Source organism: Dendrobium catenatum, unplaced genomic scaffold, assembly GCF_001605985.2.
Source record: "Dendrobium catenatum unplaced genomic scaffold, ASM160598v2 fragScaff_scaffold_1595, whole genome shotgun sequence".
NCBI classification, from domain to species: Eukaryota; Viridiplantae; Streptophyta; class Magnoliopsida; order Asparagales; family Orchidaceae; genus Dendrobium; species Dendrobium catenatum.
The window spans coordinates 449,953-466,028 of NW_021320057.1; the positions used below are offsets into that span (position 1 = coordinate 449,953).

Here is a 16,076-nt window from a genome sequence, read left to right on the forward strand (position 1 = left end):
TAGTTCTCCTCCTCTTGAAGAATTCCCCAACATCAAGCATGTATGGCGGACCCGGAGTTTGAGTGGGGATTAGTCTTCAACGCCGACGGAAGTATTAACATCTTGCGATCGTCGTGCTTCGATGGAGGGTTTGAAGACGAAGCCACCGTGGAAGAGTACTTGGAGAGAGTCGTCCCGATCCTTGCAAGCATCTACGACCGACAACTTTCAAAGCACACTTGGAGCCTCGACGGTCACCTACGACATCCATCCCCACCGGCTACTCTTCCTCCGACGAAGTTCTTCGGCGCCCTTTCTCTAGTGGTAACTTCCTTCATCGCTTGGATCTTCTATCTCTGCCAAAAGTCCACCAACCTTTGAGTGATACGGCCCCAAGGTGAAATTCTTGTTGTTAAACGTTGGGTTTTGTTGCTTGTACTTTGCATTTAATTCCCCTTGAATTTTGAATGAACTATTTTGGTTAATCTCAAGTGCATCTCTTTGGCCTAAACAAGTCAACATTTTGAATTCATAACTCTAATTTTTATGTGCTAGTTTTAAATTCGTAAGAAGCAATACTTTAATCGTTTCTTTTAAATTTCTAAACAAACTCCTCGTAGTTTCACATCAGAACTACTCCCTTAAAACCTACAAAACCATGAGATGCAAGTCGAAGTATTCTTACCCTTTAGGAGAAAGTAAGCAAGCAAACAAAATAAAGAAATATTTTATTACAAAGATCTTTTGGCATGCACTCAAAATGGGTCTCCAATTGCCAAAATATCATCATTGCAAGCAGGCAAACAAGGTCAATAACCCAAACACCATCGAATCATCAATCATTCGATAGAGAATTGTTTCATTTTCAATGACTAGGTAGAAAAGAGCTAGTGAAATGAAAAGCACGCTCTTTCTAGTAATATAATGGTCTATCCAAAAGAGAAAAGCACAATATAATCTCAACTATCTTGTCCATAATGCAGGAGATAAACATGAGACAGCACCATAAATGGAAGACTCTACTTGTCATGATGCATAAGATAAACATGGACGAGAACCTTTTATCTCAAAGAAAACCAAACAATATTTAAAATCCCTTTAGATCTAAAGAGTGTTCATTGGGAAAATTCTACAAAACCACAACTTGACTCGATGGTTTTCCCTCCAAGGAGATCCTTCATTGAAAATCACCTGTTTGATAAGGGTCAAATTTTAAATAACTCCAAAAAATAAAAGGGAAATTAAGTTTGCATCATCATCGAACATCAAAGATCAAAAAGAAAATAAGCTTAGCAAGCTGAAAATAGAAAAACTCATAAGCTTATAACTATCTCAATGAATACAAATAATCACTGAGACGGTCAGTAAGGTTAAAAGAGTAAATTTTCAAGCCCCACCTTGATCCTAAATCAGATAAAAACATAAAAGACACTCTCAAAGAGACGTGCTAATATCCAAAGAGTGCCCCAAAGAAGCCCTCACAATCTTTAAAAGAATCACCCTTTACTGACTCAAAGGAATAACTTCACTCCCAGATGAAGAATATAAAGATGAACCAAAGATGACCTATTATGTCAAAGGCCTTTTGCTTGGTAGTAACTCTGATGATTATGACGAATTTGAAGAAGAAACACGCACAAGTACATCTTCCATCAATTATAGCTCATCCAAGGAAACGAAACTGTTGGATATTGGTCCTAAATTTAGTTGTGCACTTTCTTGAATGGCTTTTATTGCTATTGCTGTAGCTTTTGTGTCTATAAATAGAGGCTATAGGTTGTAATAAGTTGTATGGTCAAGCAATAAAGAATTAGTTTGCTGCTCTCCCTTCTCCCTTCCCTCGCTCCCTCGTCCTCTCCCAAGAAGCTCATGTAGGAAGGGCTTCTTCCTCTCATAGAAGATCCTAACATCTGGTATCAGAGCCTAGTAGAGGCAACCGAGCAAGGTGGAGGAGGCAGAGGCATTTTTCTTGTCTAAAGAAAACGATTCAAGAAAGGGTCTGGCCATGTTCTGCTTGCACCAGTTGGAAGATTTGGTTGAACAGGGACGTTGGAGGAACTGCGGCAATTTCACAAGGCCGGGGTCGTTGGCCTGAACGCGAGGCTTTAGAGCGCACAGAGAGGGAGAAGCCACGAAGGCTGCACAGTCGCCAAGGGCACGGGAAATCCCCCGCGGTGAGCAGGCTTCCGCACAAGTGGACTGGCACGGGTTTGTTTCTTGGAGATCTCCTGTCTTCAAGAAGAAAATTTATTCCAGGCAGAGTTATTGACGGGAGATGAAGGGCTTCCGCGTGCAGTGTTGAGTTCGGGTATAGGCAAAGGCAGTGCTTGCGTGTGGAGATTGTCGGGGTTGGTCAAGTTGTTGCTGACGGACTCGGAGGCTTGCGGAGTCTGGGCTGGTCAAATTCTCAGAAGGAGAAAATGGAAGATGATGGCTCTTGTTTTAAGGCAAGGAAGGTTTTGTTAAATTGAGAGTGACCTCATAACATAAATCATAGATTGGTTGGAGCTTGATCAAAAAAGATCTTGCGGCTGTAAGCTGACCAGTAGAGTGGAGAACAATAGAGTTATTATTTTTGTTGTGTAAAGACCGCGGGAAATCTTGTGAATTGATAGAAAGATTGAGTTCGGCCAGAGAGTGCGGGGTTTTCGCAAGGTCGAGTAAGCCGGTGTGGGATTCGGCATCGGACTGGAGCGGCAAGTTTTGAAGAGACTAGTGTGAAGGTTCTTGCAACCATTTTTGTTGTATGAGAGAAAAAGATAGCTACAGAAGTGTGGATGCAGTAGAGGCCACAAAGAGATTGATCTTGCTTCTGGGAGTGGAGACGATGATCAGAGATTTCTTCATGGAAGGACCTTATAATTAACATCGCAACGAAAGACCAGTTTGGATCTTTGAGGTGGAGTCAGCCTGTTCTCGAGGAGCAGTGTCGGGCGGGGAACTCAAAGGAGCGTTGGCATGCGGGGAGATCACACAAGAGTAGGCGAAGGACGCGCAGGGCGCGGGTGAATGCGCAAGGTGTGGGATTGAGACTAGTAGGGCGCAGGTGAAGGCGCAGGGCTCGATGCGCAGGTGGATACACCCAGGATGTGGTTGGAGTCAGACCACATGAGTGCAAGGCACAGGAGTGGGCCTTGAGGCGCAGAGCGCAAGCACGAGGCACAGGGTGCAGGTGGACGCATAGGGTGCGTCGTGTTAATCGCCTGGTGGACACTATTAGCGGGGAAGACCAGCGAGGCTATTATTTGTGGACATGAGTTATCTTTTTGTGTAAATCTAAGACAATTGTAGAAATTATTGGATATTGGTCATAAATTTAGTTGTGTACTTTCTTGAATGGCTTGTATTGTCATTAGTGTAGCTTTTGTGCCTATAAATAGAGTTTATAGGTTGTAATAGGTTGTATGGTCAAGCAATAAAGAATTACTTTTCTGCTCTCCCTTCCCTCTCTCCCTCCTCTCCCAAGAAGCTCATGAAGGAAGGGCTTACTCCTCTCTTTGAAGATCCTAACAGAAACAAATTCAATTAGTGAGGGGTGCCTATGTTTAGGCTAAGCCACTTGTCAAGCACTTGAAAAATTAAGATAAACTAGAAATTCAACAACATGCAAAGTAAATAGTTTTCAACAAAATCCCTAATCTAGCAATAAGATTCGAAACATGGAAAGCATATTCAATCCTACGTTTACTAAGCTTAGGCATAAGGCAAAGCACGACTCCTTGTGATTTGTCATCACCTACAAGGTCAAAGGATTAAGAAAGTAACTAAAAAGGGGAAGAAGTTCACCTTTGTCGAAACCCAAAAACAAGTAGGCGAGATGTTGAAGAAGTTCATCGTAACTTCCTTTGAAGGTTCAACTGGAGAGGAAGAAGTCTCTCCCAAGCATTGAAGTGTTGAAGGTGATGATCCTTTGTTGTCCTTGTCGTTTCCCCTTGAAAGGGAGAGGTTTCTTTCAAGAATCAAAGTAGGAAGTCGCAAGAGAGGGTGGCCGGCCAAGGAGGAAGACTAAGGTAAGATTGAGTTTAGATTTTGAGAAGAGTATTATGGAGGGAAAGTTGAAATTAATTTCCAAATCAATTCTTTAGGCTTGGAAATAACTTAAATAGAATATAGAGGTAAGAGAGAGGGGGGCCGGTAGAGTAGAACAGAATTTGGGATTTAATTCCAAGGGGGAAAACTTAATTTTGGGAAGGAATTAAGTGGGAGGGCCCTTGGGAGTTTCAGCCAAGCAAGAGGGAGGGGGTTGTGTGTCTAGATTCAATGTTTTTGGAGTTAGGGCATTAATTACTCAATTAATTCATATTCGGATTAATTGATTTATTTAATGGCCTTTCCAAAAATAGAATTAATGACATAGGAAGGATTTGAGATTTAAATTTGAGTTATTTCAAAATTCAAACTCCTTCCATATATAGTTGGAATTAAATAAGGAAAGTGAAGCTTTAGGAAACAAATCTAAATTTAAATCAAAGGGAGGGCCGGCGGCTAATGGGATAGGGAGAGAAATTAAGGAATTAATAGCTTCCTTAAGTCATGGACTTAAATTTAGGATGAAACATTTCATTCTAATTTAACTTTAATTCAATATGCAAGGATTTGGAAAGTTTCCTAAAATAGGAGTGATGGTTTAGGTAACTTTTCAAATTCAAATTATTTGAATTTGATAAGTTAATGAGTAACCTAAATTAATAAACCCAATTAGGAAAGGAATCAATATAAGCAAGGATGGAGGGAAAAAACTAAGGGGAAAGGGGGCGGCTTGGGCTTGGGTTCGTTTGTATGAAGGGCCGGTGGTGGGGTGGGGCTTTGGGTAAGCGGGTTGCGGTTGTGGTGGGGGAAGGAGGATGGTGGCTTGAGGTGGTGGTGATGGGAGACGTTGGCCGGCATCAAGGTGGGGTGGCTAGGAAGTTCGGCAGCAAAGAGGAAGAGAGATTGAAAGAAAGAACGATAAAACAAACCACGAACCCGGCCGTCTCCAAGGTTGGTGGGTGATCCGTTTTCCCTCTCCTATGGATCTCTCTCTCTCTCCAAGCACTCTCAAGATCTCTTAAGAACTTAAGCAATAGCACAAACTTTTTTTATCATTCAATCATTAACTTTCAAAAAGAAACATAGGGGCTATAAATAGCCTCGTACATAGGATTCAAAATAAGAAAGACGACAATGCCCTCAGGGCCTACAAACGACCTCCCTTAAGGGATAAAAATGGAAAAAAACAAATACAACATAAATAACAAGAGACAAATAACATAATAAAAACAAATACATGAAATGACTCAAGAATACATCAACTCGATCGTGGTCGTAAATCGACGATCACGCCTCTTATACACTTTCCATGCTCTGATGCCCCAATCAGAACACCTCTAGTTCTTATAGTCACATCATCACAAACATATTTAAGAAAAAAAATTGAAATTTAAAAGCTACAAAATAAATCAAACAGTCCTTAAATTAATAAATCACAATTTTTTCATCATAGAACACCCTACTTGCACTTATTATAAGTGCAGCCTTCATTTCTCCACCATTAGTTCGCTTGGATTTTTCCATTTTCATAAAGGAAGTGGAGAACTTACCACCAAAATTGCTTCATGAAGCAATTCCAAAATTAAATTTCAAGAGGACCTTTTCAAAATAGAAATTTGGAAAAGCAACTCAGTCCTCTTTATCCAAATGAGCTTAACCAGCTTTGTGCCAGTCCTCTATTGCAACCCAGGAGGTGAGAAGCCCAACCAAATAAGCCCTAGAGAATTATGCCTCATCTGAACTATTGTCACTCACCTCAGGTGAATTTAAGCATAGTGCCTTCATAATGCCTCTCATCCCAAGTGATATTAGGCCTAGAACATTAATAATGCCTCTCACCTGAATATGATAAGATCTAAAACACATTTCGAGGAGAATAATGAAAACAAGTAAAGGTTGTAGTTAGAAAGCATTATCTAAACATTGTCACTAATTCAAAAAATTGTTAAATATTGACAAATAGAAGACCTCTAAGAAATATTTATTAATAGAGACCTCTTAAATATTCCTATTAAGAGAGAGCATTAACAGCCATATAAATAAATATAACTGAAATGATTTCCCATTTCATTTAACAAGCTTTAAAATCATCTAGCCATTGTCACGATTCCCATTAAAGTAAATAATATAACAAAAAAGATTTCCCTTTTAAAAATGTTCAAAATTAAAAAATAGAATACTGCTAGACATTAAAAAAGACCTCTAAAATAAGCTTATTAAAAGATAACATTACCAAGCATGCAAATACAAAATTAAACATTCAGCGCCATATTTGTTTTGATATCTCAACCAATCGATATGATGTATAAATTACTTTAAAAAAAACATATATCAGATAGTAAAAAGCAAATAAATAAAAAAGGATAATAGCATTGATAAATAATTACAGTGAAAAAGGTGTTTGGCGAGTGTTTCGTTGGGCATATATTCAGCCACAAGTAGCCTCTCGTCACCTTCACAACAACAGCCAAGCAAGTTTGCCAATCTTTGGTTTCGAAGCTGGCCAACAGCCTTTGCTTCTTCCTACCGGGGAAAAAAAATATATCAGAAAGGCATCAGTGAAATTTTTTTATGGAAAAAATCGAAAGCAAGTCGTTGAATCACATTAATATACAGAATGTTATCTATGTGAAAGGATTTCATAGATTAGTTATCAGCAAAGACATAATTTTTTTTATAATGACAGAACACAAACTACCAGTCCTACGTAAAAGCTCATAACAGAAGAAACCAAAAAATAATGTGCAAAAATGGAACAAAAAATATTCTGCTGATAACTAAAATTGAAATGTCGATCAGAAGAAAACTATTCTGATACACTTCCCATATTGAGCAGAATCCTGATAGATTAAAAATAAACTACAACCCATTTCCTAAATTTTTGGGAGCCTTGCGAATTGAGTAATGCCCATGTTGGATTGAGATACTGCCTTTGTTGAAATGAGAGCACCAAACAACTAAAAAAAGATGCATCACTGGGATCCACAACGATGTGTCATAAAAGAATAAAAAAGAGAAAGAGAACACGTAATCAAAGAGACAGCAAGATTTACATAGTTTAGCTTTAATAGAGCCTATGTATGATAGAAAGGAGAGAGGATAGTCAGGATACAATCCACTATCAAAATAAAAATCACAAATGTGATGTACAAAATAAGTGAGAGTACTCATCTAGCATTTCCCATTTCCCAAATACACCAATGCACAAGAAAAAAAAAACCTAAAACCTCACACTAAGATTACCTCACAAGAAACTTTTGTTTTCACGTAGCACTCCTAAAGATACCAATCCTCCAAGAAACCTATTAGACCGGCCCTTAATGGACCGATCCAGCTGGCACCTTCTAAGGAACCAGTTCATGTTTAAAGGAGAAGGGGGGAGGCAGCAAGAGGGAGAGAGGGATTGGGTGGGGTCCACTAGAGATTCAAATTCAAAGTTTTGGGCCAAAGAAGGGGGCGGCTGTAACACCCCACGGTACCCTATAACAGTACTGTAGAGTGTAACAAGAATTAAACATAACATCTCATCACTAAACATCTCATTCCTTTTATTTCATTTCAGATCTATATAAGCGGATCATATAAACATTATCTAATACAACAAATGAAGCATCTAATAATTCTCAAGTTTCATCAAAGATTTAGTACATAGCCACTAAGAAAATCCAAACAAATGCAAAATAACACAACATTAAAATTGTTTAATAACCTCAAGAGTAGACTTCAAAAATTTAAAATAAACAATAACATACAACTAAAATACTTATATATCAAACTTCCTCCACTTTTTTCTTTTCTTTTCATGTAAAAACAACCAGTAATAAAAATACTGGTGAGCTATGAGGCTCAGCAAGTTATGCAAAATTAATTAACAACTAAAATAACATAACATGAATAATTACAATATTGAAATCATTACTGAAAATATAAAAAGTCATACTTAACATCATGCTTCACTACTTTTGAATTTCTGTTGAATATAAATTTTATGTGAAAGATTTGACTATACTTTCTTAACTTTATTCAATGGAGCCCAAGTAAACCTAGCATTATCGTCATTGAAATTCATAGAGGACCTTTTTGCCTCTTTGGGGTCTTTTTTGCCCCACCTGCCAAGTAGGTATCATAATTCATGGGGTCCCTTTTGCCCCACTTACCATGTAGTTCTTGTATGAGAACTCTTTTGTCTCAACTACATTGGTAAAACATATATCATATATATAGCAAAACTTTTCCTTAATTTAGTATTCAACATTCTTTCATAATCACATATCATATTTGCCTTCATCATCATTCATGATATATATCTTGTGTAAGATTAATATGCATAAATTTTCAAGAAATATTTACATCCTTCCAAATCCTTCTTAAATAAAAAACTTTTAAATAACCTTATAAAACATTATCTTAAACTTATATAATAGCAAAGGTATAAGCATTAGGTCATATTCAAAAGCTTGGAGAAAAATATTCTAAAGCAATTTAAATGATTTATAACACATAAGTTTCTTTAAACATTAATTTTGTATTTCTTGCCTTCTTGACGAATTGTTTCTTCCACTCCGTCCCTTCTTAATTGTCTACGACTGTAACTTACTTCGAAGCTTTCTCTTTGCATATGATCAAATTTATCTATGACATCATAATTTATAGCATCTTTAAGGACTTTTACTATTAATTGGAAATCCACACTAAGCACATACCAAAGAACTTACCTTGATTTCCTTTTCCTAAAGTTTTTCTTCTTCCTTCAATCTAATCTTTTAATCTTTCTTCTCCACTTTAACCTCTTACTTTTCATCCATTGTTTCTACCATTAGTTTGCATACCTACACAAATTTACAATTCTTCATATAGTTCTAAGCAAACATCTAAATCTTGATAACAAATCTCTAATAAACTTCTTCCATTTACCTGAAGTACTGAATTTACTTATGCTTCACACGTTCACCAAAACCCTTACTCAAATTCTCTTTTTGACTCCAATCCCCACGGCTGCTATGCTTGCCCGACTCTTCCTGTCATGTCCTGATCACTTCTTTGCTCCTTGCACTATACTGAGAATTCTCCTCAAACTTCACTATGTTGCCCTTTGCAAATCACTGTGCCGAACCAAGCACAGTGAAGATTTCTACTATTTGGCTAGACTTTTTTTCCGAAATGTGCTACAGGGAAGATTTCTACTATGTCATTTCCTTCAAACAGTGGCTTGCATAATCTCCAAATTAGATAATGATATAAGGAGTGGACCCCACACAGCAACTGCTACCCATCTACAGCCATCAGAATCATCTTTTGGAAATTAAGGAATAATTTACTTAATTTAATATATTATTGATTAGTAATACTAATGATTATTTTTTCTTCATAGAAAAAATATAGTAATTAAACTGAGTAATACCTCAATTTCATGGTGTTACAGTGGCAAGGGCTTTTGGATCTTTTTGTGCTGCCTCGATGCGCCTCGGCGCCTCAGGTACTGAGGCGTACGCCTCCGTGGAAAAAGCGTAAGCCTCGCCCGGACGTTCGAGGCTTAAGCCTCAGTTCGCCCAACCTCCGCCTCGAGGCGTCCGCCTCAAACGCCTTTTTAATCGTGGATTAATTCAACTTAAACTTTTTCTGTACATCCAATGTTTCTTATTTGTAATTTTTGCATGTAATTGCTTTCTTATGTGGCAATCATTCAGCACATATCCTAGCTTTCTGAAATGCCAACAACCACTCGAAACCTTGGTATTTGTTTATATTATGATGTTTGTTGATCTTGGTTGTGTGATTTGGACCTATTTTTGCCTCAAAGATTACTTTAGTTTTGAGATATGCACATGTTATTGATATTTAAACAGAATATGATGGGGCATCACCTTTATTTTGTTGAGGGATGTATTTGTCGAGGACAATGTCTCTGACATCATTTTACTTCATTGTAGTTGATCCATATGAGTTGCTAACTGTCTTTATTATGCCATCCTACTTTTACGTAATGACTAAGTAAAACTCAATGTACAAATTTTGTTATTGAAGTTAATGTTTACATAACTAACTTATAATCAAGTTGAACTCGGATGTGTCAGACATTTTGAGATTTAAAAATTTGCATATAAAATATATCTTGTTGACTGCAGAGGGGTCCTTATACATATTAGATAGTACCATCATCACATTTACCCTATAGTGTTTGTTTCACTGAGAATGTTAAAGGCAAACTTATGGTCAAAGATAGGAAAACAATTCTGAGAACATAAACTTGCCATGAACTATAGTTCTCATTATCAATGAATGAAGGTTTTGATCTTTTCAAACGTGTATGAAGCTTTTGATAGAAAACAGCCATCAAAATAAGGAAAACTTACAGAAATTCAAAGAAAAACAGCAAGAATGAGCAGATTTTGATGAAAAGCTGTAGGAAATCCCACAAACAGCATTTGAAATTCACTAATAGTTGAAAAGAAACACTCCGATACAATTAATCTTCAATTCAAGAGGACGATTCCACTCTCCAAACTCTAGCCCAAGCTTTAAAGCCCCAAAAGCAAACACGAGATCTCAAATTTCTGCTCAAATTCAATATAACTGTAACCCTAGTCAAAAGGAGAATATTTAAAGCACAATACAATTATTTAATGCATAATCCCTAAACAACCCTCCACATTTGAATTTTCCCCCCTAAACCCAAGCTCCCATCAATGCTTGGGCCCCACCCATGTGCTGCCCTACCTTCCCATTTCTTCTTCTTTCTCCCTCTTTTCTCCTTTCCCTTTCCTTCTCTTCTTCTGCAGCTATGTGACATGAGGGTGTGGGATTAAACTGAAAATGGATTTATACTTTTCTTATATATAAAAAGTCATTTTAGTGCTCAGCGTCACAACACTCTAACACATAGCGCTGCAGAGCTCTTTTAGAATATTCTACATGCTCCCTTATAGAGAGCTTAGCCATGCAGCACTTCCTATAACCAAAATTTTCTTCTTTCCCAAACAGAGAGCACAGCGCCGCAGTGCTCCCACAGACTTTTTGACACTTAATATTCTTTATAAATTCTAAACTTTGACTCTCATTAAAATGTCTAAAAAAATTTTAAATTAAAGATTAGAAATTGCATACCAGTTTTGTAGACACAAATAGGAGTGTTAATATTGTAGCCAACACAAATGTTCGATTCAAGCCCGACATGAAAAATTCAAATTCAAGTCAATCTATGTAATATTCGAGCTTTTCTTGTTTAATTATAATAATTGTTCATTTTGGATAAGGTTGACATTAACCTATCATAACTTAAATATTTTTGGTATCATAACTTTACGTGAGAGCTTCATCACGATCGGAAAGGGAGCTTGGTGGGGGTGGCGGCAAGGGGAGGGGGTGTATGGTTTGATTTCTTGCGGTCGGGTTATGGTGATTTTGGTGGAGGAGGGAGGTGAATTGGGGAAGCTATTGAGTGAAAATGATGGGAGTAAGTGGACGAAAATGTGGCCGGTGGCTTGGGAATGAGTTAGGGCCGGCGGCTTGGGGAAAAAAAGAAGAGCGGGATGAAGAGGATAAACCACGAGCCACGGACTCTTCCAATGACTGATGGGTATTGCTTTTGCCCTCACCTTGGGCTTTCTCTCTCACTTCTCTCTAGCTCTCATGCAAGAAGAGTAAGAAGAAACAAAATCAAATTTTCATTCAATAATTCCTCATCCTCATTACATAAAAAATGGCCATATATATAGGCCTCAAAATGACAAAGGAAACAAAAGACTAAAATGCCCATTGGGCTACAATAGCGACCAAATACTCATAAGGGTAAAAATGAAAAAACTGAAAAAAATAAAATAAACTAATACATAAAATGACTTAAAAACAAAACTCCTGATCGTGGCCGTCGATCTCCGGTGTCTCCTATGGTACACGTGTCGAAATTGCTGACGATGTTCTCATCAGTTCGATTCAAACCCGACATGAAAAATTCAAATTCAAGTCAATCTATGTAATATTCGAACTTTTCTTGTTTAATTATAATAATTGTTCATTTTGGATAAGGTTGACATTAACCTATCATAACTTAAATATTTTTGGTATCATAACTTTACTCTCCAGGTATCATATCCTCATTATGTTTGAGCTCTGTCCAGGTTTTAAAGAAGCATAAATGATAAAAATATTTGAAATGTAATCTTATTTCTATACTTGGCTTAGGATTATTTAAAATTTCCTAGCACTTAGCTGATATCAATCAAAGGAATAGCAATCCTTGAACAAACCTCCTCATCAAAATTCATGCAAATTGGTTTTGTAAACACCATCAGTCCCTCCCTTGACTATTCTAAGCCCCGGCTCAAGTATAGATGTCAACCATCATCAACATTGGTGATGACTCTAAGCAATGAGAGAAGGGTATCAACAAGACGACACTATGATCATTATGGTTTCATGAATCAAAGTTTTACACAACATATTAGAGAAAATATATGAACAAGCTTGAAGCTTTCTAATTTAGATTCAATGAAAATGGCCATCACTCCCAATTCAAAAAAAAAGTATTTGAAAACAAATGACACACGACAAGGTGGAGCATAGAGTCTGCAATAATTCAAATAAATCTAGAGGTTTTCAAATTTTTGCGAGCAAACAATGGCAAATGGATGGCAATTGGGGCAGATCGGGTGCTCCTTGACAAGAACTGCATTGAAGAAGCCAATGTACCAGACTCCCAGCTCTTGGTGCCAACACTGTCAACAAACCCAAATGCCGTTTGTGCAAGTGTAAGGGCAACTAGAAAAAGAAGACAATTGCTCAGCTCTGTTGGGCCAATTCAGTCCTTGCCAAATTCTGCTAGGGCCGATCATTATAAAATCATCTTGCATACTTCAAGATCTATGAAAGTTTGTTCTAAATTTTGGACGGATTTACCATGAGATTCATGCTTTCCTGCTATTTATGAACACTATCAGTGCCATATAGCCAACTCAAGCTCCTATAGATCCACTCTACTGCCAGTTGAGATGATAATGAACAAAATATATATAACCATTTCAATTCCCCTTATAAATTTCATTGCTAAAAATCAGGGCAAGCACACAAATGCGTCACAGTTACAATTAAAAGCTTTTTCAATCTTTGTATCTGTTATTATTGAGAGCACATAGGGGAGCATTTAAAGCATCCGGGTATAACAGCTCAACCATCTCCAATACCCATACATGGGAAAAAAAGCATCATCTTTATAAGATGATCACAGCAAAGATAGCATTTCAAGTAAGTATGATGGACGCGTCCGACAGCCGCATTCACGGAACGCACCAAATGGATCTCAACAAAGAAAGTTCTTGCAAAGGCAATACAAGCCGTGAAAAGATATGGCAATAAATACATACCAAAAATTGACGAACATCGGGCCAAGCCGATCTGTTAAAACGCTTAACTGCAATCCTCCTCGTTGCATCTAGCTTCCCCTTATAGACAACATTGGGAGCTTTCTCTCCATGCTCTGAAACAATATTCTCCGCAGCGAACCCAGACGTGGCAAGCCTGAGTTGATCGAAAGAGAACTCCTGGAATGGCGGCAGTTCGTAGGTATCTGCCTTGTCCTCTCTCACTGCAACACCAAAAACCACCGTTATCACCAAACCCCATTTCACAACGAACAGAAACAAATTAAACCACAGTCCAAAACCCAGCACACACCAACATCCGGAGGCTCCAGCACTGTTCCCTTCAACTGCGAACCCCAGCAGCAAGCAAGTAGCTTGGAGCTACTCGAACCCATCCCAAAATAGCAAAAAAGATCCACTGGCTAACCAAAAAATAGCTTCAGAGAAAGAAACTACAGAGCTCCTCCTCTAGCCACCGTCATCAAATCCGCTTCTGCAGCAAGCTGAAATCAAATTTTCCAAAATCAGTCAAATATCATCTCCAAGATCCCGCAAACGTCCTCGACAAAGGAAAATGAAGCAGAACCTGAAATCGCCACAGCAAGCAGAATCTCAAACGACTACGTAATCAAAGATCTGGAGCCGAAAAGCTCCAACCCGATCGAGATAACAGAGAGCAACAAGCATAGAACGTCCCTTATCGATCGGACTGCTCCAAACGAAAATGGAGAGAGACTGGAAGATTCAAAGCGCGTCTCTCGTACAGGCGATCGGATCTCGCCTACCTGGCGAGTACCGGCACTCGCTGTAACAATTCATTCATAATCGTTCTTTTATATCGACCGTCCTTCATAATTTTCTTTTTAAGATGAGTGCCAAATCACAAATCTATTCTATTCATCTAAAATTTCTTTCAAGCTGGCCATACGTGAACAATACAATCATTTACATCCTAAAATTACGTTTTTTTATCTTTGCCCGATTATTCTATTCACCCATTTCTCGCTTGCGCTTTGCTGTTCGATCCATTAAAAAAATTAAATAAATTAATATTATCCTCTTACTTTTCTTGTCAAATGAAAACTTGGAGTCTTCTCGCCGTCTCCCACGGGTAAACTTTTGGCTTTTTCTCTGGTATATGCTTGTCTCCGTCGGAATGGCAATAGTGCTGGGCCGTCACGTGAGGCCAGCGTGACTAGCCCGTGCATCTCAGCCGTTGATCCTGCTGACTTAGTGTCCTACCACAATGCAGACAGCACGGGTGATGTGACGGGGTGGTGACTGGGTAGGGGAATAGAACAAAAATTTTAGTGAAAAATAATCGGCCCATTTAACTTTTTAAGAAACGTATAAATTACATTATTTTTAATTATGTCATATTTGGCGTAAAAAAAAAATGTGTTTATGAAAATTACTAAAAAGTCATTAAATTTCATTTAAATCCTATTTTGATATTTATACATAATCTATCAAATCATCATAAATTTAAATTTGATTAAATAAATTATTAATTATTATTATATGTTTGCAATAATAATATATGAATTTTTTTTTTAATTTTTTTAGTTTTACTCTATTTGAGGAATGCAAAACATGGACCAAAAACTTCAATGTAAGTGTTAATAACATACATTGAACACATGTGAAGAGTGTGTCGACCTTGTTAGCAATAACATATGAATAAGTCAACATGAGTCGATATAATCATGAGACAATATTCAAATGATTACAGTTATAGTAATAGTGGTCGAATGACTATAGTTGAGAAATAATAGTCAAAGGATCAAAGTGGGGCGATAGTATTCGATGCACCATTATCAAGGAACGGTGATCGGAGGATTACTATTGAGCGATGGTGGTTGGAGGACCGCATTTGAGTGATAGTGGTGGGATGATCATAATCAGGCAACGATTGTAGGTGGATTGTATGTCACGACTCGACCCAACACCACAAAGGTCAAGACATGCCGATCGTGGCAAGAATCAACCAAAAACTGACTCCAAGATCAAGTAGAAGAAGTTCTGAAGAAAAAAAAAAACTTCGAATTTATATAAGATAGAGCCAATACTAATATAATATAAAATTGAGGATTAATTCTCATAAATGAATTTTTTTATATATTATTCAAAAATATATGTATTATCAAAGGTTTATCTACAACAGCTCTTGACAACAGAAAGTACAATAAAAAATAAAAATCAAACTTGCAAAAATGAAACTAATTAAAAAGGCATGCCTACAACACATATTAAATCATGACATCAACACTATTCAGCTTGCTCATTACCCTTTTCCCTAACCTGAAAATGAAAGAAAAAAATAAGAATGAGCTAACACGGCTCAGTAGTCCGTCATAACCTAAAAAAGAAATCAATAACACCAATCAAAAGAGTTGAAAATACCGAAATAATAAACTAAAGTGATGTTCCAAGAGTTAAAACTAAAATGGGTACATATCCTGAATTTTAATAAATATTTAAATATCTATTGAACCATGCTAAAATCGACTAAAATATAATCAAATATTTCATTGTAATTATCATAATGACCCTCATACCTCATTTTTCCATATATACTAATTAACAACATCTCTTCTCACTACCAATATAATGTCTTCTCGCCATCAACAGAATCTCTTCTCACCACCAACATAATCTCCTCTTAATAAATGTGGGTCTCATGCTTCAAATTTTCAATACATAACATAATTG

General features: G+C 37.3%; 1 protein-coding gene across 1 annotated transcript in view; it reads right to left on the bottom strand.

Moving 5' to 3' along the window:
- The window catches only part of LOC110099975 (probable serine/threonine-protein kinase BSK3), a 37,557-nt gene extending 23,231 nt beyond the window's left edge, over window positions 1-14,326 (bottom strand). The window contains exons 1-4 of the mRNA XM_020827321.2: window positions 13,951-14,326; window positions 13,678-13,867; window positions 13,368-13,588; window positions 6,396-6,531 (exon numbers count right to left, since the gene is read on the bottom strand). Of these exons, the coding sequence (XP_020682980.1) occupies window positions 6,396-6,531; window positions 13,368-13,588; window positions 13,678-13,759 (439 nt within the window). The 5' untranslated portion in view covers window positions 13,760-13,867; window positions 13,951-14,326. The remainder of the gene's footprint in view (window positions 1-6,395; window positions 6,532-13,367; window positions 13,589-13,677; window positions 13,868-13,950) is intronic.
- Window positions 14,327-16,076: the final 1,750 nt, after the last annotated feature.